The sequence below is a fragment of the Acanthaster planci genome, linkage group LG05 (genome assembly GCF_054643075.1).
Source record: "Acanthaster planci isolate LZ-2023a linkage group LG05, COTS_SCS, whole genome shotgun sequence".
Classification (NCBI taxonomy): domain Eukaryota; kingdom Metazoa; phylum Echinodermata; class Asteroidea; order Valvatida; family Acanthasteridae; genus Acanthaster; species Acanthaster planci.
The window spans coordinates 17,194,918-17,220,835 of NC_141781.1; the positions used below are offsets into that span (position 1 = coordinate 17,194,918).

Genomic DNA, 25,918 nt, shown 5'->3' on the forward strand with positions numbered 1-25,918 from the left:
ATAATAATGATGTACAGCACTTTGCTCTATTATAAAGGCGCTTTATAAATACCAATATCATTATTATTTTAAGTCCCAATTTTACTCTGGCACTTGCCCCAAACAGAATATTCGGGAGGCCATGGTTGATTTGTTATGTTGAACTTAATATTTAAATATTCAAAATTTAATAATAAATTACTTGACGTCGTCATGACATAATTATTCAAGTATTGTCTTCACTTTATGGTGAGTGTTTGGTAAATCGTTTATGACGATTTGACGATTGCTAACTTGCTAACTAAACATGTACAAACTCAATGGACAGAAATAAATATTGAAAAAACAATAAAAAAATCACTTGATGATTCATGACGTCATCATGACGTCATGTTTCTAGCACCATCTAAGCACTAGGGTCCTTCATCCATGTAAGTTTGATGAAAATCCAAAGTTGGCAAAGCACTAAAGTCGAGGGGCACAAGAAACGTGCACAAATCAAATGGGCTTTGGGGCAGAATAAGAAGAAACTAAAGCTCTTCTGTCTGTGTGCTATCAGAACAGAGGGCTTTTTCGCATTCCTTTGTTAATTTGAACAACCACTCTATGACCCAATCTGATGGCACAATTATTTCAAGACCATTTGGGTCCATAGTTTCAACCGAATCATGAAGCCACTTCAGGAAATGACATGCTTTAATTAAACTGTCACTTGACTCCTCCTCTAATGACGTCACCATCTGGTCAATAGTTGTCTAAATCACTTACCTTTCAAGATATTTGCGAGGTTTGAACCCAACTGTATATATACTCAAGGAGAAATAGAGTTTCAAATAGTGCACCTTTAATGTCACGTGATTTATCATTGGATAATGTCATCATCACATGAGGTCAATATTTGCCTAAAGCACTTCCTTTCCAAGATATCAGTAAGGTTTGAACCCAATCAGGCAGGCACTCTAAGAGGTATAGCGCTTGGAAAAGTGCACCTTTAATGTCATGTGACTTGATCATCTGATGACGTCATCATCTTACGGGGTCAATTTCATCTAATTCCTTTTCTAAATACCTGCCAAATTTCAACTTTAGGAGCCTGGATACAGTACTTTAAGGTATACACCTTTAATGTTATGTGACTCATCTGCTGATGACACTGTCATCACATAAGGTCAGTCTCCATCAATAAACCTTTCCTTCCTTTATCTGCATGGTTTCAACCCAATCAAACACGTACAATACAAAATACAATACAAAACATAATAGTTATCATGGAATGGGCACAGATTAGAGATTTTAAACACTTTTCCCTTTTGCCGTTCCATACAATGCAATCTGCTCTCAGCACCATGTGCTCGGCATTTTGCCAGGTCCTGAGTACATGGCGCGTCCACGCACACAGTAGCCAAGGCACAGTATGCGAATGGGATTTTCGAGTTTGCAAATATTGTAATATTTATCTGTGTGAAGAAGTGCACCAGTTATGCACTTCATGAGGTTGACTTCAATACTACAGCTATTATCTAATCGAAAAATCACATTTATACTTTTAGAGTTGATTTTTTTCCAATTTTGAAGAATAAAAGGACATTTTATTATAATTTCCGGTCTGATGCCCCGACTTTCACACGTGTCAACTGTGTCAATATCATCATCCAGAGGAATTTTCAGCTGATTCCAACAAACTTCATCAAAGACATCTATTCAAAATTCATTTTTCAGAATTTTCAACCTGCCGCTAGAGGGCACTCGACAATTATGTGGCATCATCAGTAGATTTTTGAGAAATACTTTACCCCCACCGACCACTGTTGAAAGCAAGTTGATACCTATTACCACTTTTAAACAATAAGCCCACTTCTGGTTTTGACCAAAAGGAAGGGTCGCATGATTTGACCCATGTTAGATGAATTGAAGACCCATTTTAACCTGCGACTTGCTGCAAACATGATATTAATATTTCCTAAATTTCACAATTGATCACTTGATTACGTCGTCCTGACATCATTATTTTAGTATTATCTTTGCTTTAAGGTATTTGTTTGGGGTAACTTTGATGACGATCAAAGCAACCAAACCGATGCCTCAAAAATGTGTACAAAGTCAATGGGCTGAAATAAATATTGAAAAATCAATAATAAATCACTCGATAACGTCATTGTGACATCATTGATGAAGATCCAAAGTTGCCAAAGGGCCAAAGTCGTGGCCGGAAAATGTTCACAAAAGAAATGGGCTTTGAGCAGAAGAGGGAGAAGGAAGAAAAAAACAGAAGAAAAAAGGATGCCTTTTTTGCAAAATTGTGAAAAAAGCAAAAAAAAACCACAGAAGTAATGTCTTTTCCGCAAAGTTGTGAAAAAGCCAATTATCAGCATTGGTGATTTTAAGGGTTCTCATTTTTAAAAATTAGATTTTTTTATTCCAATCAGATTGTTTGTTATTAAGTCAATCAGATTTTTTATTAAGTCAGATTATTTTGTTTTTTTATTGAGATAATTAAGTAAGCTTTATAATTATTTATTCCAAAACAAGCAATTTTGATGGATGACATTGTCTTTCATTATTTATTCTGCTACAAAATTAACAAATTTTGATTTAATTTAGGAGATTGGAATCATGTCGTTTGATTGAAATCATAAACTGTTGAAGCCCAGGTGGCATGCATGCAATACAGCACCTACATATAACTGCAGAGAAGACAGTACCTTCAGAGACATGGGTACCAAGGGTAAAGTACTCAGTTTTTAAAACAAATACTGAAGTTCACAGAAAATGTTTACAACATGTACAAGGGACACATACCTGATAACCAATAAGTGTAACAAATGCCATCAACCACATGTGCATTTAGTTTATGTGATACACATATCAGCACACCTTTTCAAAATGCTGGTATTTTACCGTGCTCACATGGGTGCAAAATCAGTTTTATTACAATAGGTAGGTTTGTAATAAATCTCCTTTGCAATTACAGAAGCGAAGTTTAATCATGATTACAAATCCTTTGCATAAATTTATGCACTGAATCTGAAAGGCTGATTTAAATCAAAACAAGTGGCTTCATTTCAGAAAAAACCTTCCCACCCAGATTTGGTCTTATCAATTTCAATTCATACTTCTTACAAATACCAGAAACAGGGAGATTTGCCATTTAAATTGCGTGATACCTGGAAAATTTACAAATCAGTTGAAAAACAATTTAACAACATTGTTGCCCTTTACTAAAAAGATTTACAATGTTGATTAATGTCAGTTATTAAAACAAATCTAAACTGAACAGTTTGGTCATTATGTTAGTGATGACTCTGGGTAAAGATACTTCAGACATATGGAACAAATAACTTGAAACCAGTTTGTAAAATTCAGGTTAATGTATTTACAATTCCAGATTATTTACTATGAAGTTGAAGTTGAAGTTAGAAGAATAATCGGTACAATGGGCCCTTAAATTGTTTGTCCTATGACTTACTAAGCATACTTACTCTTCGCTATGAAAAATTGGTAACTTCATTATGTTGATCAAATATAAGTCCCTGATAGGTGATTTCTCCCTCAATAAGTAAAGATGTGAATTCCCACTCCCTAACAGTGCGTTTGGACGGTTACATGGCGTTCCAGCCAGGTTACAGAGTCCGACAAAGTCTCCTCTCAAGGACAGCTTGACTTCAGGTGTTAGGCTACTCAGAACTACCGTTCGTACGTGTAGAGTAGATGTAAATGGAATTCTCAAATCCCAAAGGTTACGGCCATCTATACAAATAAATTCAATATTGTCATGTGCAAGTTCCATGTGTACTACTTAATGCCGGAAATTACTTAAAAGTTTCCATTGCATTGCATTTGAAACAACATATCTCAATTACGTTTGCAATTGTCATACATCAAGAAAATCTCATACTGATCTGCAAATCATGCTCATGTATGGTCAGTCAGTACCCAATAAGTAACACTGGGTATTTTTAAACATAGCAAACTGCATTTCGACAACAATCTCTTAGAAGACAAAATATTCAACTTACAGTTATTTCAGGTAACATTATTCAACAATGCTGAGTGTTGCAAAATTCTGGGACTGGATTCTGAAGGATCGTACTACATGTAGCTCTGTAATAGCTAGATCTGATGATCTGATGGTACTGGGGCTGGATTATCTGCGACCGATCGTTATCTGCTGCTTCAGAGACCTCAGGAAAGTTCATAGCAGTCACTTGCAAAAATTCTCAGATCACACACTTGATGTTACAACCAAGGAGATAAAAACTGAAGTTACGTAAGCCTGTGGCACCTACAGACGCACCACTCAACCTATGGCGATCAGGGATTTTTACACGGGCTGAAAAATCATTTGGCAGGAAAAATTTTCTAAAACTTTATTGGTCAAGCCAAATGGGAGCTTAACAGGACTGTTCTATTTATCATAGGCGGTCAGCTGCAAGAGAATGCACAATAAATCGGACACAAAATGCAATGAACAAGTATGACTCTGACAAATATCTTTTCCCCAGCTGCAGAAAAGCAAAACAAAATCTTGTCAATAAGATAGGTTTTTCCACACTTTGTAGAAAAGCCTATTATGGAGCTTATATGTTGATGATTTAGCTGATTTCATCAGGACTAAGATGAAATTCTATTATGATCTGTGCTGTGCTTGATAGTCTCCAACAATCTGTTGGCAAAGCACTCCATACTTACCAGCACAAAAAGCATGTGTATGAATCTAAACTGACTGGAAAATAACTGCAGGGTAAGACTTACATTAATCCTAACCTCCAGGACATTATCAAAACCCACCCTGATTTGGTAGTATGCACAAAGGTTTACATGTGGAATTGCCAGGGGACATAGGGTTAGACAACTATGCTTGAAAATATACAAACCTATCTAACTCCTTGAAGATATTACATCTATCTTCCCTTGTGGTGAGTTGGAATGCTAGTGCGGCGTGATGGCTCTCCAAGACAGCACTGAAATTAAAAACACAAAATCAAGGAACACTTGAAAAAGGGTCTCTAACCGGCACCTACAAAATTTGAGTTAAAGAGACCATCTCATCGAGGAAAACTACTATACCAATCTCTTCCACATTTTATGAAACAAGAGTATGGCTTTGTTGAACAAGGCCCCCATGCATAAGACCAGATCACATCTGATCTCTTAATGTGGCAACAGCCCAACTCACAAAAAGGCAGAAGACTGACTAAACATCATGGTTGGCCAAACACTCTCAGCTGTGACCTGCAGATTAATGGTAATGATGAAATAAATTGCCATGCACTGTATTTCAGGTCAATTAATTTAATTTTCACAAATATCACAAACACAGATTGAAGTATTAGCCACTCTCCCCTAAGGATATGTTAAGTAACAATGATTTTCTTAGGCAGTTAAACAGAGGACTTGCAAACATGGTCTGCCAATCTATGTTCACAGTGACAAGACCTTCTTGTGGTTCATTCAGCAACACAAGCCAATACACAACAAATCACTTTCAGGGACACAAACCATCACTAGATGAATCTTTATCACAAGAAGGACTTGGATATTTCATTGGATCAGGGGCGGCAACATACACTGGTAATATAGTAGTATATGCATTGGTCATATCTTGTGAGTGATGATCAGCAAAGTTATGCAAATGACCTTCAACATGCTTGACGTTTACAACCTAACATGGTTCATTTAGATACCCAGAATTAAGTACTCAAAAACTATCCCTTTGTACTCTGGGGCACCAGCCAGGAACTTATAAGTGCAGATAACTGAAAATCCCCCACCCCACCTAGAGTGGGGCAAGTCTACTACTGCATATCTACCAGATTACCAATACATATGCATTGTTTCCTAGTCCATTACTTCCACAAGCCAAGGAGGATGAAACGGCCTGAACTATGTGAGCACGTATATGGCATCAGCACTGATTATCAGAACTTGTGGGCTAGTCTGAATTAGCAAACTTAATAGCCGAGACCATCCACCTGGCAATAGTGTCTCTGAAGGCTGGACGGTGAGGCTTGGAAGATGAGATGAGCAATTGAGTCATTTGCCCTTGGATGTACTTAGTCCAGCGGAGGTACCACTTGAGTGTCTGGATGGGGCACCAGAGTTTATCAGAGGCAGATGAGGCCCACAACTGGATGGATGGGACAAAAATGTCAGGAGGTTGAAATGAGGGTGTTTGGTTCTTGGTAAGGAAGCCAATCTCCAGGATCAAACGGACCCCAAGAGGCTCCCATAGAATGTGGCCATCAGCAATGGATAGAGCTTTAACCACTTTGCGCCTGGTCCATTTATATATGTTGATTCTGCTGGGCCGGGCAATTTTTTTTTCTGTTTTCAAAAATCTTTAAAAATTCATAACTTCATTTACTGGGCATTTACACCCACACGAATGACTTTCTGGAGGCTACTCCAATCTGACAGACAATGTTTATTGACGCCCGAGTATTTCAGCCAAGCCTGCTGCCTTGTGACAAGAGCCCAGATTGTGTGGTGTTATGTAAGTTACTTTTGTTCCCGAAACCGGCACAGTGCACTGCTGGCATCTTTTCAATAGGGACTAGATTAGCATGCAGCAGTATTGTATTGCTCATCACTGGATCGCTTTTGCCCCAGTGGTAATCCGCTCGCACTGAATGCCACAAACAGTGGTATAATCTTTCAAACAATGACAGATTTCCTCCACTATTGGCAACTGAAAAAAATGTTGGCAATTCCCAGCAGCTCAGTGTTTTGCTCCGAGTATGGTCTCTTGTTGCAAGGCAAAGCTCTTTTGTCCGACTTCGGGCTCCCTGGCTTCCTGTATAAAGTCTATCTCCCCAAAACCGGGTACACAGGCACAAAGTGGTTAATTTCCCAGCCTCGGCTAGCAGTGATGACAGTTACGAGGCCAGCTTAATACCCAAGTGAAGAAGTGAGGGGTGTCCCACAGCCTTGAATGGGGGGCCAGCCAAAAGTCATCATCCAGGAACGAGCCACCTGGTTGGGGGACACTCAATAAACATGCCTCAAAGAAGATGATGGATCACAGGGTTGTAAGTTATAGAGGATCCATCAGGAAAACCACTATGGATAGCCGCCAAAGCCAAAAGGTAGTTGTTGCAATGAGGAGGCCAGACTGGAAGAGATGCATAAAGAACTCCATTATGAGGGGAAAAGTTGATTTTGAAATGTCAAATGTGGCTGTCATAGATCTTTCTCGTTGACAGGCATCTACCTCTGGTAGCTAGGGCGGCAGCGTCTTGAGAAAGCCCTACCTGCTGAAATGATTGTTGGACAATGTCCAACATGTTAGGAGTGGGTTAAGAGGATCCAGATGGAGATGGTGAGACTTGGGCTGAAACAGCAAGTCGTGGCACTGGGGCATCAACAGGAAAATATCAACCAGAAGCCTCACGACACAGGGAAACCAAGGCTCTCTCGGCTAGTATGATGCAATGAGAAGAATTCAGTGACAGTAACCTTCTCTATCTTTGACAGCACCCTTGGGATCAGTGAAATGGGGGAAACGCAGAAGCCAGGAGACCTTCCACAGAGATGAGCAAAGCATCGGTTGCCCACGCTTGAGGGTGCGGAAATTGGGTGCAAAATGTAGGGAGTTGAGCATTCAGATAAGACACAAGGAGGTCTGCTGGATAGCAGCTGGATATTTCACTCTGTCGGACAAACCCTGCCCGAGAATGCGATACTGTCCCGAAGCAACGTGTCAATTGAATTGTTTCAAGGAACAAATTTCACTGGAAATTATGGAAATTTTGAGCACCCCTTACAACTTACCTCCCAAATTGTATTCAATTTTTTACACTGAACTCGAAGACCACACATTTGAAGAGAAAAAAATGGAACTCCGGTTAAACCAGAAAGATTCCCATGCCTGGTCTGTGCAAGCACCACATTGTAACCTGGAAGGGCAGAAAGAAGGCCACTGCAGAGATTGGCCTTGGAAGACTACCATGTTAGGTGGTGACTTAGAAAGGCAGGTACCGGAACGAGAAGGTCCAGAGAATCTGTGTGCGGTCAGAAGTGAGACAGGAGTTGGAGTTGAAAAGGTCTCATGTGGAGTCAGCACCAAGGGACAAGGTCGATAGGACTGGCCATGAGACCAAGAAGTTAAAGCTAAGTGCGAACATTTATCTGTTGATGAACTTGTCCATGTAAGCGTCTGTAGGGCATCTGCGACAGAATTGCTCTTGACGTATCATGGTTGATTAGAAACCAAAGACTGGTTGTAAGAGCACTTATCGTTGCGGTAGCTGAAACAACCTGGACTCAGGATTAAGCAATCTTCGAGGTACTGAAAGGTGAGGATGTCAGAGTGACAAAGATAAGCCCCACTGCTTGAACCACTCTGGTGAACACTCTTGGAGCAGTGGAAAGAATGAACTGGAGAGCGCGAAACTCGTAGGTCAGACACTGATACGAGAAGCGCAGGAAACGGCGATCGTCAATAGGCATCCTTGAGGTCTACTGAAGCTGCCCAAGCCAGAGTGGAGATTGAACGAAGAACTGTGGGAAGGGTCTCCATCGAGAATTGCTGGGGTGGACGAATTGATGCAGCAGCTTTAGATTGAAAATTGCTTTCCATTTCCCCAAGTCGTCCTTCGGGGTGAGAAAAAATGTACACATGAAACTGGTGCAGGCATGGAGTGCCGGAACTGAAATGATACCCCGCTTCTGAAAGTGGTTTGCAATTTACGACTCCAAGGCCCCACACTTGGACTGAACCTGAATCGGGTGAAAAACCGTGTTGGATGGAAGGGCACTCGTAAACTCAAGGTGGTAAGCACGTAAAAGAGTGTCGAGGACCCATCCGTCCGACGTTATTTCCCCCAGAGCCCTGCGAAAGATAGAAGATGGCTGCCAACAGGTTCAGGATTGACAACCGAAGAAGGGGCACAATAGTCATCAATGCCGACCCCCAAAAGACTGAGGGGCCGGCGGGCGACACCACGCTGGACTCTGGAGGAAGCCGGAGCTGAAGAGGTGACTGTTCCAAGGCTGATGAACATGTCAAGGAGTCGCTGTAGGACGACGCATCAGAGGAGTGGAGCTTTGCGGAGGCCTCGAAGGAGCCAGACGAGAAACACGAGGACAACAGTCGGTCGGCTGATAAAAAAAAGATCTTCCAAGCATTGCTGATCCGCTTGACCTCACTTTTGAGAGGTAAACTCGCCCGCAACAATATCTTCAGCAAACAGGGGAAGACTTTGAGGGCAGAATTAATTGACGCGTGGAGAATATTCATAGCCACAATAGGCAATTTCCCACGGAAAGTTGTAGCACGAAGAGATGCCCTGTAAGCAAGGAATCGTTCAGGCAGTTAAAGATCATGAACACAAACTCAAATCAGAATATCAGAACCCTCCTAGCAAGCCCAGAACAAGAACACGGTAAGGAGGAGGAGGAGGAAAGACATGCAGCAAATGCATGAGCTAGCAGCTAAATCAACATCTTTCAGAGCCGACTCCATTTGCTGAAGAATGCTATCTTGAAAGACATAGGTAGACTTGCCCCTGTTTGGAAAAAAACGCCCTGAAGCTCGAACAGACCAGCGTAGGTGAACCGGACCAGCAGCACACTCCACCTGTGGGTGAGTTCGGACACGCTCTGACTGTTGGGCTGGGGAAGAGACGGGCTGGAAGAAGACCTCGAAGGAAGCCAATAAGCAAGCAGTACAAAGGCAGGGACAACCAACCAATGCCATGACCAAAGATAGTGTAGCACTGCAGAGCAGCCCAAGATGGAGAACTCTACTAAAAAGGTATAATCACCATGGACGCCATTTGAGTTTGAATGGCGTAAGCATACCAGGTGTGCGTGCCTGTCACGGCACCTGCGCCCGTGCATTACATGCATTCCGAAGGCATACTTTAACCCAAATAGCCCCGATGCGATTACAATGTTTTACGCGTATTCGAAGAGTGCACTCAAGTGTTTCACATGGTCTTCCCAGCTATCGTTGTCCACCAAAATGTCGTCAGTGCAAACAACACAAATCTCTAGCCTGGCAATAATTTGATTCATCATTCTCTGAAATGTAGCTGGGGCATTTTTCATCCCAAATGGCATCTTTCTGCATTGGTACAGACCATCTGGTGTCACAAATGCAGAAATTTCTTTGGCTCTATCAGTCAAATGCACTTGCCAAAAGCCTTTTAACAAGTCTATTTTACTGACAATCGCAGAATTTCCCACTCTATTGATGTAGTCTTCCAACCTAGGAATAGAATAGGACTCATAATTACCGCACTGACCTTTCAATAATCTATGCAGAACCTTAGGGTACCGTCAGTCTTCAATACCATGACCATGGGAGAACTCCATGAGCTCTGACTAGGCTCTATACTGTCATGCTCCAACATCAACTTAATTTCTTCTTGAACCTTGGATAATTTGTCACGATTAAGTCTATACGCAGCCTGTTTTATAGGTCTTGTGTCTCCCCCATCACCATCATGAACCGCCACTGTAGTGTGTTAATCGAGTACTTTTTTCTGAGAACAGATGACTGCCGAGTACTTAAATTTCCAAGTACCTGAAAGTCTGAGTACTTTATCAGCTGAGAAAAAGATTTTCAAGTACAAGTACTTGTATCTCTGAGTGCAAGTACTTAATTACGAGTACAAGTCAGAGTACTTTAAGTCTGGGTAAATAATAGTCAAATTTAATGTGTGTCAAAATATTTAAAGCAGTATCCACAATGGAACTAGAAACATTTTGCAACTGATTGTTTTTATTAAAATCTGCCATAGCATTCCCTAATCAGTATGCTTAGGTAAAGTTGCAGATTATATTAAGTTCAAAAACTGTGTACATGTATTTTATGCTCCTTGGCAAACACAGATATACAACATTTATACCGCAAGAGAAAGATCATCAGTTCTGATGCACCACCAACAGCAAAAGCATTGACTCAGAGGTAAAATGTAAAAGCATCAAGAATACCGTTGATGCATGGCCCAATTTCACAGAGCTGCTTACGGCCATGAAACGCATCCCAAAATTCCGTTCAGAAAATGGTCTTCGTGGCACCCGACTCAGAACTACATGAAAAGAAGCTAACATATAGTTTGAAGCAAGGGAATCCAGTGGTGAATGTTGTCATTCCAACAAAAGGGTACAAAAGGATGACTTCTGACTTTAAAATCTGCCGTTTTCTGCGTGCACTGTTGCACATTTTATATGCACTGCATATATATGTGGCAATGATGCAATTCTGGTTACCGGATCATCAGGGATCTTCTCGTTTTGGAACCAGACTACAGCGAATCAACACATGGCCAAATACAAAAAGGCAGGCGTGAATTTACAATAAAGGCCTAGCAATATCAATCTCAAAATCAAACATGCGGCTCTCTCTAAGGCATACATGTGGCTCTCTCTAAGGCATACATGTGGCTCTCTCTAAGGCATACATGTGGCTCTCTCTAAGGCATACATGTGGCTCTCTCTAAGGCATACATGCGTCTCTCTACAAGGCATACATGCTCAGCACCTGAACATCATTTCCAAGAAAAATGAGTGCAAACCCACACGAGATGAATTCAAGACCACATTTTATTCTGGCACTTGCTGCAAACAGAATGTTGCCGGAGGCCACAATTTATTTCATATGGATTTTTATAAATTTAACGGAATATTTATATATTCAAAATTTAATAATAAATCACTTGATGACATCATCATGATGTCATGTTTCTAGGACCATCTATGCATAAGGGTTCTTCACTGGTACAAGTTTGATGATGATCCAAAGTTGCAAAAGCACTACGGTCACCAGCAGAAGAAACGTGTACAAAACAAACAGGCTTTTGAGCAGAAGAAAAAGGAAGAAGAAAAAAATACAAACAGAAACAAAAAGAATGCCTTTTTCGCAAAACTGAGAAAAAGCCAATAAACTCAGATCTGTTGACCAGAAGTAAATTTTATTGCCAAAACTTTGCAAGTAAAATGAAACTCCACTGCATCTTGGCAAGTTGAACAACTTGAATTATTTTGTGAAGTAACGTTACTGTTTATACACCATGCATTATTAAAATTACTATGAACGAACTTCACCTGAGTTTCATCTGAGTAGAACTAATCAAGCAACCTTTAACATTAAACAAACAATGTTTACAAAGCCAAAAGTGGGCTTGTTGGAAACTGTCAGGAATTATATTGTGAATTACAGGTACACGGATTTCACCCATATTTCCATAAGAAGTTAGTATGTGTACCAGTTACATTTTGTATGGAGAAAAAGAACAATAACCAGTCTGAATTACATGTACCTATTAAGAATAAAATGTTACTCTCCTGCTGCACCATATAGCATCAGACAGTGTTTAAAACAGTTTTACAAGTCGTCTACATAATAGCCCACAGCAAAGTCTTGGCCGCCACAAAATAAACGTTGCCAGCAGTGATGTCAGAGTGGTTGGTTTCTTGCTGTGGATGACATTGACGTGTAAGTGGCTCAATAACTGAAGATGCTTCCTCAAAGGCATATCCTGAAGTATTAGGTGACAAACTGTCAAAAAACAGATTTAATAAAATGACTCTCTGTCTACAGACATGAAACAAACTATATAGGGAAACTGACCAGATGTTTACAAATGATTATAAAGATGAAAGAAGAAACTGACTGGAGAGATGGAGATATAGAAAAATAGAGCTTTGGTCTGGGAAAGAGCAATCCATTTTCTACCCTCAAAAGGCCAGTATAAATAGTACCTGACTTAGTATACTGGGTGTCACATAAAAAGTATACCGAGATGAAAATTACTGCAATACCAAATCTACTTTATATATGGGAAAGAGAAATATATCTCTAGAAAGGGCAGAATGTCCTCTTTGCAATGGTATACAGCTTGTGATGTTATTGACACAGATGAGTGAACAAACCAGACCGGTGTTAAGGGTACTGAAATCAGCACAGTGACAAGTTTGCATATGTGATTAACAGGGCTAGACTGTGCAAGTGTGCAGAATACCAAATGCCTTTGCTTTTAGAATGCATTCTTGAAAACAAGGAATGTACTTAAATCAATCTTATCTGCTTTGTTTTCGCTACTTACCTCATCTCCTCAGTTTAATGTGCTAAGTCCTCCATATGGCGACCATTCCTGTCAATGCACATCTGACAACTTCATAACATGTCCGTTACTGCTTGTCTGGTCATTTCAAGGTCTTGACGGAGATTATTCACTTCATGTTAACTCCTGAACATTAGCTGAGGGTGTAGTGAAAATTTCGTTCTTCAGGTAACATCATAAAAAGAAATTTCCTTAACCCCACATGCTGACTTTTGTTATCGATATGCAACTTCTCACAGTTCTTAAAACAATGGCATTTGGTATTCTGCACACCTGCATGGTCTAGCCTTGTATGGCGAGGCGTCAAAAATATTTTAAGCATTCGCCCACGTGTGAACGGCATGAACGCAGCTATCATCGTTAATCCGCCCGTCCCCACGCATGCAAACAGCCCCCGTTCTGCCCGCGTTCCTTTAACAATAGTGCGTTCTCAGAGCCAGGGGGATTACGCGTACACAAAGGAAGCCAGCTGAACTACTGTGGAGGGCTACCACACGACAGTAAGTATCCGATTTTTCAGGTGATTGCCCAGTTTTCGCTGTTCACGGTTCTTAAGAGCCGACAGTTTGCATTGTGAGCGACTATATATGTGGTCATCATTTCCTGGCTGGGATTCTTCAAAACAACTATCGTTTTGCTGTTGGAAATAGTCAACCACTTCACCAATCTAGGAGATCTGTGCATTTCAAATGTATATGATTTTGAATACAAAATTGACTCGAAGATTTTTGCAATTTTTCGCAAACGCGTTGTATAATACAGCAAATTGCATGTAGTCATTCTGCTTTGCAGTGGCACGTTGTGTGGTTGTGAAATATATTTACATGTATTTGGATTTCTAATAGCAAGATAATTCTTTTTCGTCAAAGATTGATCAGAAGTACTATGGAAGAAGTTATAAAATTGTGTGCCTGGGAGATACCTACATTGCACATTATTTATCTTTACTTTCAGAAAAAGGATGCAAAAGAGCATTATTTAATTTATCCTGGGCAGTGCATCCACTAAGTAACTCTGCACATTTCTAAAAAAGTCTGGCTTCCAGCCAGGAAGCTGGCCTGAGCAGGCCCAGGATTCTCCTTGGTAATACTGTTTTTAAGGCAACATAACGTAACTCTGACTTGCTGTGAGTGTTGAAAGTCCACCAACGACTGCCTTGCTAGCAAGAATTGACTTATCAATTGGCTAACGCTGTCCCACAAGTCCTCCTAGAACTGAGGGCATCTTCAAAGATAATGTGACCCAGACCCAAATACTTTTACTATTGGCATTGCATCTACCGGGACAAAAGAGCCGTCAATCACTCCTGGGAGAGTTTTTTCTGCAGGGATGGTGTGAATGTACTCTGGTATTATTTTTTATCGGGAAATGCGGAGTCACTTGAAAATAACAATTTTGCCTATGATACTTATTACTTTGGTGTATGGGTGTCGGAGTCAGATAATAATTATGGTAATATTAAATCTTCCTAATTATTTGTTAGATTATATTGTATTTTTTAAAAATGACTGGATTCTTTTTTAATGGCCAATGGGGATCACCTACTAAAGTTATTTATTTTAATAAAAAAATTCAAGACAAATACACTCTACTATGCACGGAAAAAACTGTTTCCGTTGCCCTTTTTTCATGGATTTGTTTGCCATTCTCAACATTCTTTGGATACTCCTGTAGCCCTTAGCGCTCTGCTCGCAGCGGTAGACCAATTTAAATAACAATGGAGAATACCGTACAATGTCCCATTCCAGGTTTCCAGGCCGTGGATTATTTATCCTGTTCCATCGCAGACGAACGGCTTCCTGTGCAGAACGGCAAGGACGCGGGCACACGTGGGCAAACGCTAACAATATTTTTTACGCCTTGCCTTAATCACATATGCAAACTTGTCACAGTGCCGATTTCAGTGCCCTTAACACCGGTCTAGTTTGTTCAGTCATCTGTGTCAATAACATCACAAGCTGTATACCATTGCAAAGAGGGCATTCTGCCCTTTCTAGAGACATTTTTCTCTTTCCCATATATGAAGTACTTTTGCTATAACAGTAATTTTTATCTTGGTATACTTTTTATGTGGACACCCTGTACATAACAGTCCATGAAAGGTCACGTAATAAATGTGTTTGGCCTGTTTCATGCTGTACTTACCAGAAAACTCAGCTAGGAAAGTTGTCCATATCTATTATATCATGTAAGAATGTCCATGATACTTCACTTTGATGCCTACACGGTATGTGTTACATATCCATCGAAGCATGTTTTCATCAGCCTTCAGTTCATTGGCTCTTCTCAGCTATTTGACAACAACCACCCAAAGAATCTATAAAAGTACGTTAATGTTGAAAAAACATTTCAAGTTTGCATTTTTCCAAGAATTCCAGCAATCAAAAATACATGTACATGTACTTGTTTCAGTAGAGTCTTTTAAACACTGAAATTAAATAAACTGAATTCACACACAAATTCAAAACCATGTTTTTCTTTTGTCTATTATAAGCCGTATACTTTTTAAGTTCAAATTTCATGATAGTAGTAAATCTCCCTCAATTTATCTAGGTCTGCACACTTTGGAAAGAATGCTGCATTGTGATTCCACTTTTTTACATAATATTGATGATGGGTTCAATTATAAACTATATATATGTACACAAACCTCGATCACTTGACTCAGTGCACACGAATGGATCCCATCCTCCTTTTTTCTTGCCATTCCAGATTAAGCATTCTTTCTTGCCACACATGATACCAAGTGGAAGCAAGACATGAATGGATCAGGATGGGATGGTCTAGGCAGAAATTTGGACAAAAAACAATGAAGAGATAAACACAGGAAATTCAAATTTCATCTGGGAAAGATTTGTAAAAACATAAAAGAAAATGTATACAGTATATTGGGATGCACATGAGTGGACAGAATTGTCCTTGAACAACATATCAAAGGCAAGTCTGATAGGAATAACTTACGTGACAATGGGCATGGTTAAAATTGAAGTGGCGTCACACTTACGAACCGAATACTCCATGTACTGTGTGGACTCCGCGGGCACGCACGATGAAGTTTAACTCAGAGAGCCTCGGTTTCGATGCGGATATGTGCAGACAGCGCTAATGTGAAATCCCTCTATTGAGCCTCGAAAGACATCCACAAAAACCTTTTTCCTTGCTTTCTGTGTCACCTGCATTCCCTAATTGTACCTCTTGACTCTTTTCCTATGAATTTCTTGGTGTTGAGTGAACCTGCATTTTCGGTGAAAGCCAAATCTCCCTGACACGTGCATTGGCAATATTATCACTGATTTAGATGATGTAGGGATGTTAGTGGTGTAGTCAGCGGTGGTCAATATCTGCCAGTGTACGTGTGCGCCGGCGCGTGCGGTTCTCAGGGGATCCCCGAGAAAAGTGCATTTTTTCAATGGCTGCTGGAGGGGTATCCCCTTGCATCATAGCTGATGAGCTCATCTGGAATCAAATTATCCTGCGATGCCTGAATCTTGGAAGGATCTAAGGAACGGACACATTTTGTATGTGTACACTTCATTAGAAAAAAGTCAAACTGAAACTGAGAAACAATTGAGTGCACATTTTTCTTTGTCGCAAGTGGATGGGTATTTGTCTGTTTTGGTTAACTTGGCTGTGAAGGTTCTTTTCACCAGACCTTATTTAAGTTCAAGAAACTTAGCAATCCAAAGGAACAAGATACCTTTGCCAAAATTTGTGAAGAAACATTTAAAATACATGTAAGTTCTCCATCTTCTTTTCCTGAGACATTGATGAAAATCGGTGACGCTGAGGTTGTTGAAGATAACACACCAATCACAAATGTTGCTTCTGAACCAACAACATCTACATTTGCTGTATCTCCTTAATCGATGCCATCAGCATCTGCTGCTTCAAGACCATCGACATCTGCTGCCTCCACTGAATCAGTTCCATCGACATCTGCTCCTTCAACTGAATCAGTGCCATCGACATCTGCTGCCTCCACTGAATCAGTGCCATCGACATCTGCTGCCTCCACTGATTCAGTGCCATCGACATCTGCTACCTCTACTGAATCAGTGCCATCGACATCTGCTACCTCTACTGAATCAGTGCCATCGACATCTGCTACCTCTACTGAATCAGTGCCATCGACATCTGCTGCCTCCACTGAATCAGTGCCATCGACATCTGCTGCCTCCACTGAATCAGTGCCATCGACATCTGCTACCTCTACTGAATCAGTGCCATCGACATCTGCTACCTCTACTGAATCAGTGCCATCGACATCTGCTACCTCTTCTGAATCAGTGCCATCGACATCTGCTACCTCTACTGAATCAGTGCCATCGACATCTGCTACCTCTACTGAATCAGTGCCATCGACATCTGCTGCCTCCACTGAATCAGTGCCATCGACATCTGCTACCTCTACTGAATCAGTGCCATCGACATCTGCTGCCTCCACTGAATCAGTGCCATCGACATCTGCTACCTCTACTGAATCAGTGCCATCGACATCTGCTTCCTCTACTGAATCAGTGCCATCGACATCTGCTACCTCTACTGAATCAGTGCCATCGACATCTGCTTCTAGTGTTTTGACAAGATCCAGGACTGAAATAGTTACACCGAGAAAGCATAAACTCAGGAAAAGACTTAAATTTGTGTCTGCTTCCAAAGCTAATCTCAAAGAGAAGTACCAGACACAGATCAGTGAACTGAAGGCACAGTTAAGAACTCCAAAACGTGTTGTTAATCAAGCCCTAAAGAGGAATCAAATCCAACTGGACTTGAAGGACAGCAAGATCAAGGAACTTAAAGCCAAATTGCATGGGAACTCTTTGGCACAACAGCTTGCTGAAACACAGGCCCAGCTTTACAAGCTCAGAAAGGATCAGTTGCTGAAAAGTTGTAGCACCAGGCGTATGAAGAAAACAAACACAGTTTCTCTAAAGCTGTATGGAAAAGTTCATCAAAAGCTGAAGAACAAGGAAGAGGAAGTGAGGCCTCTGGAATTTGAAAATCTTGTGCCGACAGAATCATTGGAAAATGTAGAGGATTCCAGTACTGCTAAATCTACAAAGGTGAACCAAGTGAACTACATGTACTCTTCAACAACGAGGACGCACGTGTATGACTGCACTGCAGTGTTGTAGTACTCGTACTCGGTACTCGTACTCGAGTACTACGGTACTACTCGAGTACCGTTTTCAGAGTACTCGTACTCGTACTTCAGTTCTTGTACTCCGGCTACAAAATACACGGAACTCGACATCCAAAACTTGTACACGAGCATCAAAGTACTCGTACTCGATTAACAGTGCTCTATAAAAAATCCTTTAAGTTAACTTACCACGGCTGTTAGAATAAGGTACAAAAATATTAACCCCAATGACCCGATATTCGATACGGTTCTGACAAAAAGAAGGCCAAACGTATACGACCCATTCGCTGTCTGTGCACATACTTAACCAATCACGTATGCAAATTATATTGTAGTTCTCCAGAATGGTCCCATGATTTACTTGGGCATTGGTAGTGTGGTTCCTGGACCCAAAAATTCTAACGACGAACCAAGCATACAGAAAATCACAGGTATATATGAATAATTGAGTCTGGAAAATAGACTTCGCTGCGCCGTACACGTTGTGTCAACTGCTGCAACGCACGCATAGTGACCATGACATTGCTAGCCAGATCACTTGTTCTTGTAGCCATGTCATCTGCATTCGGTGTTTCTTTTACTCCGTGGCAGGTCTTAGAGTCTCTTAATTAAGATAAAACTACTTCTGAATTAGAAGTACTTGTACTCGTACTTGTACTCGGAGTTAGAAGTACTTGTACTCGTACTCGAAAGTGCAAGTACTTGTACTCGGAAACCAGTACTTGTACTCGGCTGGCAAAGTACTCGACCTATCTTGGTACTAGGCAGTCAAAGTACTCGGCAGTACTTGGGACTCGAAAAAAAGTACTCGACTACAACACTGCTGCATTGTCAATAAAACCCCAACAGCAAACATTTCAAACCCGATTAGTCAGTTTCACAAAGTAAACTTGAGTTGGACAGTGTTCCGCAACGTAGTTCCATTGAACTAATGGCTTGAGAATTGGGAGCTATTGCAAAATTGCAGTATTAGCAACAAAGGATGTGACTCTTGGGTTTGATGCGACAACACAGGAAGAACTTCATGTCAACAGCATTCATTTCACTTCCAAAGATGAGTGTCAAAGATGAAAGGCCAATTACCGTGTCTAAAAAACAACCATAACTTTGTAAATATTTAAGCTACAGGCATAATTTTGGTATCAAAATGTTTCTTTCATAAAAGTCTATCCACAAAGGGGGAAAATTTAAGCAAAGTTTGAATTTGAATTTTTTTGCAACATCCCTAGATAATGACTACACTTGTCGGTAAGAACAGCGCTCCTTGATGTCACAGTTTGAAACTTTCCACCACTTCTCAACAGACAATTACAGGATTTTAACATTTTTTCACATTCAGGAACACTAATTCAGATTTTTATTAATCAGACACACTCCATTTTGCAATCAATACACAGCCACAACAGGATGTGCATGTAAACAACATTGCTCTTGTTCTTCGAATCCCTAGTCTAGTTTGAGTGGCTGATACAAATTTAGGAAAAAAGGGAGTATGATGAGTCTGGGAACCAGACTTTGATATGCACCCACTTGTGTTGAAAAGTCATAATGTATGGAGGTTTTGGGTACAAAATTAAAATTTGGGATTACGAAAATGAAAAAACCTATCAAAACACTAAACAAACAAAACTGTTTAACTTAACCAAAAAATTCTTCGAAAAATACAGCAATTTGTCTACTTGTGATTTGATTGTGTTTCTGTCACGATTTGTTCAGTTGAATTTTCGGGGAAATACATTGAGTTGTGCACAAAATACAACAAATTTATCGCCGGATTTCTCCCCTTTGTGCCCTTTGTCACAATGACAACATCAACCAGTGAATTTCCCACAGTTCAAACTATACACATTTCATCTAGTTCTGAAGTGGGTGGCATGAGATGACCGAAAAATTGGGTGTGTTTCCTGGCCTACTTAAGTACAGGATTTGCTGAAGTGCCAAAAAACGCACTCAAAAACAAAGGTTACCAGCTAAATTTTTGTATGACAGTGACTGTCATGCCAACCAGAAACATGTAAATAACATTCCAAAACATTATACATTGTGCCCCTTCCAGCCGCTATGCCTGGTGATGGTTCATGTCATGGAATAAACAGGAAAGTCTTGAAACCAAGACTAGGAATATACCGGTGTTTCGCATTTATAATTGGCTAAGACGGCGAATGTGTAGCCTTGTGTTTGTCGGACTGTCCCAAATATCGATCTGCGAGGATCAATTTTCACGTACTGTTGTATTTTCATGGCCGCTACGGGATTTAAAGGATTTTTTTTATCCAGTACGGTTGACATGCACAGACATGCTGTTTGGAGGAAACATGAGCTCACTTATTTTTGATGTACATTGGTATTTCTATACAAGGGGTTCAGGTTTTTTGCCTTCTACTCTAATATGATTTTGTAAGTTTAGAAAACATTCTTCAATTTCCAAGAGTAATTAAATGACAAGATTTACTGAGAGAGAGTGTAATGGGCACACAGAAAAAGATGTCATTACATATTTTGACCCCTAATTTGTAGGGTAACAGACACGGCAGTTCCCTACATTTGTAACATTATTTTTGGCCTCTAGTGTTCTGGCAGAAATCGTCATTTAATTTACCAGCTTAAATGACGAATGAAATTCTTTATTGGCCAGATTTTCGAAGTACACAATAACTCTTGTCTTGCTATACAAATATATGTGCTGGCATTCCGTCTTGAAAGGTTGAATTGCCGGCCCATGGCCTAAGGCTTCGTCAGTGTAATCCTGGAAATCTGTCAGGCACCTGTACCTGCATGACGCAGCTAGTACATTAGAAGTATCAAAGGCTGATGTGTTTCGTGTAAACACTGCTCATTTGGGGTCCAGAAAAATTACTCCTTTTTTCAAACGTCAGAATTCTTGCCAGCTGCAAAATACCTGAAACGATGACAGCAAGTGTTGGTCCTTTGGGTAGTATTTCATTTATCTTTGCACAAAGTGGAGAAATATTTCAAAAAGAAGTTTTACATGTTGCATTGTCCAACAAAATTTGTACATGATTTCACTTAGTTTCTTTCATGAAAATTTATTTTTCCTTTGATTTGTGCATTTCAAATTTCTCTTTTTCAGACAAAAGAGATCTGTCATGATTGTCTGACGCACTTCTGGAATTTTAACTCTTCCGGTGGCTTCGTTTTTAAGTGGCAAACAATTTATTATAGGACCCATGACACAAGAAAATATTGCTTACGTTGGCTGCTATAATTTGAGAGCTGCTGGCACATTCAAGGCTACTGCACATGTGCTTTCACAGAAACCAAATATCCCCACACTCTACGGCATGAAATATACGTGGGTCGGGATTGCCTGGAGCTGGCTAGTGGCCGTCTTAAGGTCGGGGAGATGCCTGCCAAGGTTGCTGAGAGAATGACAGAGATCTGCATCGTCCCAGTTCCGGGCTAAACCCACTGTCAATCTTATGTGGTGTCTTTGGTGGCTGACAGAAAGGTATCTTCTGAGTTGTGTCAATCTGCTTAACCTCAGTCTCTACAGAAGATTCACAAACTGGCTTGCAAAGAGATCTTGGTCAAACATGGGAAGAGAGATCTTGGTCAAACAAGGGAATATTATTCAGGGTAACAGTCACCGTAGCTCAGGTGCACGATGGTAAGTTGCTTGGTGTTGTTCTAGGTGCTGAATAGCAACCCACTACACTCCAGTAGGCCTGTAGAGGAGCGTGAATGAGCCAGTCAGGCTCGGAGGGGGCCTATGCACTGCCAGTAAGGGTGGTTTGGAACCCAAGGATTAAGCCAACATGTACTACTGAGCCTGCTGCACCAGACTGGAACATGAAGAGTTGAGTTCACTGGGTCACCCCTCTCAACCATTATGGCAGTGGCCCTGCCCATGTCTGTCTGGCAAGCCAGGGATGTGTGAGCCGGCCTACTCCCTTCAGCCTGACACCCACACTGTGGGCAATCTAGAAGCTATGATGGAGCCAGGTGTAAATTAGGGTATTGTTTGGTCGCACCCCCTACCGACCGTAACAAAAGGGGATTAGTAAGCCAAAGCACTGTCCTATTCCGGAAACCTCCACACCACAGTGTTCCTACGAAGGCTAGTGATCCCTTGCTCACACAGTGACGTGCACTGAACCCTAACCAGAGACCCGGCACCCACCTTATGAGTGCAACTAGGAAGGGGGTGGATGCCCAAACTAAGTCTCCCGGTATGAATCCATGATGTAAGACAATATACACACACAAAGCGATAATGAAATGCAGTGAAAGGTGGCAGGAAAAGGAACAATCTTTCACAATCATTATTACTGTCATGACAAATGCACAAGACACACACCTACATGTATAAATGCACTACGAAAAACAACGCATCTATAGGAAGGTGACATGGAAGGAACATTCTCATCGCAAGCTTTATTACAATCACAAAATAGAGACAAAACACACCTACACATGCACAACGATAACGAAAGGCAGTGAAAAGATGTCAACAAAATAAAAAAGTCTTCCTACAAGCTTATAACAATCAAGAATAGTTTATCAGGAAGTAGCAGTTGACTGAGAAGTGCCACAGAACGCAGTACAGTGAATGAAAAAAATCTTGAAAACTTGGAGTTGGACGAACACATCTGTTGGTATCGGTGCTCAGAAAGAGGAAAAACATGGCAGCCATTCTGCTCGGCATTGTGGGAGATGAGGGAGCATTATCAGTTGATCGAGAATTTAGCAAATGGCAAAGAGAAATATGCAGTAAGTATTGCTAATCTGGGTAGGTTGAAGGCAGTAGACGACATTTTACACGGAAATTTTCAGACTTGGCCATCTGGACGCCATTTTTGTTTTCAATTATCGGCAGAGTGATGACATGAACTTATATAATTCAGTTATGAGACTAAAATGAAGCTGTTAATTGGCTCCCCCAGAAAGACAAGGAAAATCAATAAAAAAACATAGGCAATGCTTGGAATTCACTGACAGTTTCGCTAGCAAATTAAGTAACCCATATGCCTCCTTTAACTTTGGTGGATAAAGTTTGTCTTTCATAAGGACCTTTTCCAGCCAAAAAGAAATCTGTGGCTGGGGTTTACTAGCTCTTAAATAGCCCCAGGGCCAAATAATTGAGATCTGGAATGAATATGTAACAGATGATCTTACATGTCATTGTAGAGTATAGCAAGATCACTGGCAGCATTGCAAAGAAATGAGTTGGTCCTTCCAGGATGATCAATATCATGTACTGTTGCTGCGATTAATGAAGCTACTTCATCAGCTGGCTCAAAACAAGTCTAGTGAGGAAAAAATAATACTATTAATTTGACTCTATATAACACAAGAAACTTGAAAATATCAAGAAGATTTTGTAATAGAAACTATGGTGGTAAATTTTAAGGTGGGGTAGAGAAGACAGAAATAATATGCTTGGCTTCTTACTTTTAGTTTTTCCTTCCCAATAAAGTAAGCAGTGGCCTGCATGACATCTGCAGCATGTGTTGAGTTGTGGTATGGATTGGAACTATGATAGTTGGCCTCAATGACTTGTAGCCAGTTGCGCAGTACTGTCTCTGAGATTCCAAGGAAACTTCCAACTTTGAAACGGTTGAAGACCTTCAAGCCAAGGTAGATTAGAGGCCTAAAGGGAAAATGCACAAAAGAAAAAAGGTCAGATCACAGATCAATCCACTTTGGAATGGAGTGGCATGTACTTGTAATGATTGTCAAACCACACTGTCAGCTTTTTTCCTGCTTAAAAATCTCTCATGGTTCATTTCTTGCTCTTGAGACATTCCCCCAAAGATCCCTTATATAAAACTTATATAAAAGAAAGATTTACAATATAAAAGTCCTCTCCATTTGCTAAAAATTTCAATTTGAATATTCTATTCCAACTTGTGCCGGAAAATGCCGCAGCTCTATAATACATACATGTAATAAAAGGAAACTGATGAATTGGAATCTTAGTCATAAAGAGATAAACCCATGAAAAAGGACTGCGTGATAAATGGAGCATCATGTTAAATATTCAGATGCAATTGAAAAGAGAATAAAGTGGTGACAAGTTTTACTGAAAACATAAAAGAATGGATTGATACACTGTGTAATACTTCTTTGAGTTCTGTGTGGTCCAAAGAAGCAGGTTGATCTTCTTAGACTAACCAGGTACATGTATGCTTTCCAAATGGTGAAGTTGATCAATCACACTTCATTTAGCATGGAGGTTATTGATTGCTGCTGTAAATCTGCTCATCCATCATTTCCAGTATGCAAGCCTTCTGCCTTCATCTAGTGTAGCAACAAATTAGTAAGTTCAAATGTTGATTTTCTCCTATTCTATTACCTGTTGAGGGTTATTCTTTCTAGATCCAAAATATTGAAATCCCACGCTGGATCCCGTTCTAGGATCTTCTGAATTTCTACTGGAACCTGAGTCATATGTGATGATGGACTACTGGGAGAATGACGTGATGAACCTGAAGAACAAAGAAAAAGTATATGTACAACTTATACACATAACATTTGTAAGTATTCGCCTCCAGCTGGGACCTCACACTGTTCTTTCACCACTCCATACTTTGCATGCATGGAGCGATATAAACTTCTTTCCATAATTATTTCCTTCATTTTCATGAAATACTGGAGTTGAAATAAGAAAAAAAGAACCAAAAACCCCTAGAGCTCATCACTTTAATAATGGCAAACTACTATCCCTCAAACAACATCACAATTGGGAAAATTAATTCTACAACCTTCAGTTGGGAAGGGATTTTGTCATTTAGCGGGCAAGGCCACTTTGGTCTTAGACAACCCATTCTTTTTAGGACACTGCAGCCAGTGATGAGGGCACTAAGGCCAATAGAGTAAGTGAAAAAAGGCAATACAAAAAAACCACACTTAGCAGAGTTGATTCTGGTGCAGACATTCACTTTTATTTGTGACTTCACGAAATCTACCAAGAAATGCATCTTCCAGTTTCCTGGATCGTTTGAAATGATCCTTACGAGGCATTGCTGACTGATCACAGTACACTATGGAAAAATTATGTGTTTCAGAAAACTAAATTAGAAAACTCTGGGCTATAATGAAAGAAAATACGTAAGAAAAGCAGTGTAAAATGCATGAAGGCTGCTTGTTGAATTTATTGTTGATGTACATGTACCCCAATGCAAAATGGCCCCTAACGTGGCGCAGTTTCATTTTTTGCTTCTTGTGTCTTAATGGAGCAATATTTTTAGTTCAAATTTCATAAATGATGAATCTTCATTCAACTTCTAATATGCTAATTCGTAAATCTCAATTTTATGTCCTTGCTACAATGTTTGGATGAAATATTATTTTGCCTGATTTCCGTGTTTTTTCCCAACATGCAAATGAACTCTTTAAAATAAGCCAAGAAAAAGAGAAAAGAATTTTCTGACAACTTGTGGACAGGTATTTATTAACAATTTTGTAAATGTTTTATGTGGGATTTTCTGAGATTTTCTTCAAGTGCGCCACGTTAGGGGACTCTACTATACTGCATCCACATGGTATATAGTACATGTACATGTATCACACGTACCGGTAGCTGATGTTACTTTCCCTGGAAGCAGCTTCTCAAGTCTGGTAATTTTGTAGCCTTTATTCAAGCTTTGCATGGCACCGATGCACCATGGATGCTCAGATGGTAGCACGAACTTGAGAAGACAAGTGTGATTGGCTTCACCATTTGTATGGTATATCTTCATTGTGCTAGAAGCCAAAGTGTGTG

The 25,918-nt window shown here is 40.3% G+C and overlaps 1 protein-coding gene across 8 annotated transcripts in view; it reads right to left on the reverse strand.

Annotated features, from left to right (window-relative positions):
• Positions 1 to 25,918, reverse strand: part of LOC110987947 (high affinity cAMP-specific and IBMX-insensitive 3',5'-cyclic phosphodiesterase 8B-like) — a 188,777-nt gene that overhangs the window by 66,650 nt on the left and 96,209 nt on the right. For all 8 annotated transcript variants that reach the window (XR_015425144.1, XR_015425142.1, XR_015425143.1 and 5 more), the window contains 4 exons: positions 24,509 to 24,641; positions 23,605 to 23,803; positions 23,329 to 23,459; positions 4,854 to 4,940 (listed from right to left, as the gene is read on the reverse strand). Coding sequence is in view for 4 of the 8 variants with exons in the window: in XM_022251116.2 (XP_022106808.2) it covers positions 4,854 to 4,940; positions 23,329 to 23,459; positions 23,605 to 23,803; positions 24,509 to 24,641 (550 nt within the window). In the remaining 4 variants the exon portion in view is untranslated. The remainder of the gene's footprint in view (positions 1 to 4,853; positions 4,941 to 23,328; positions 23,460 to 23,604; positions 23,804 to 24,508; positions 24,642 to 25,918) is intronic.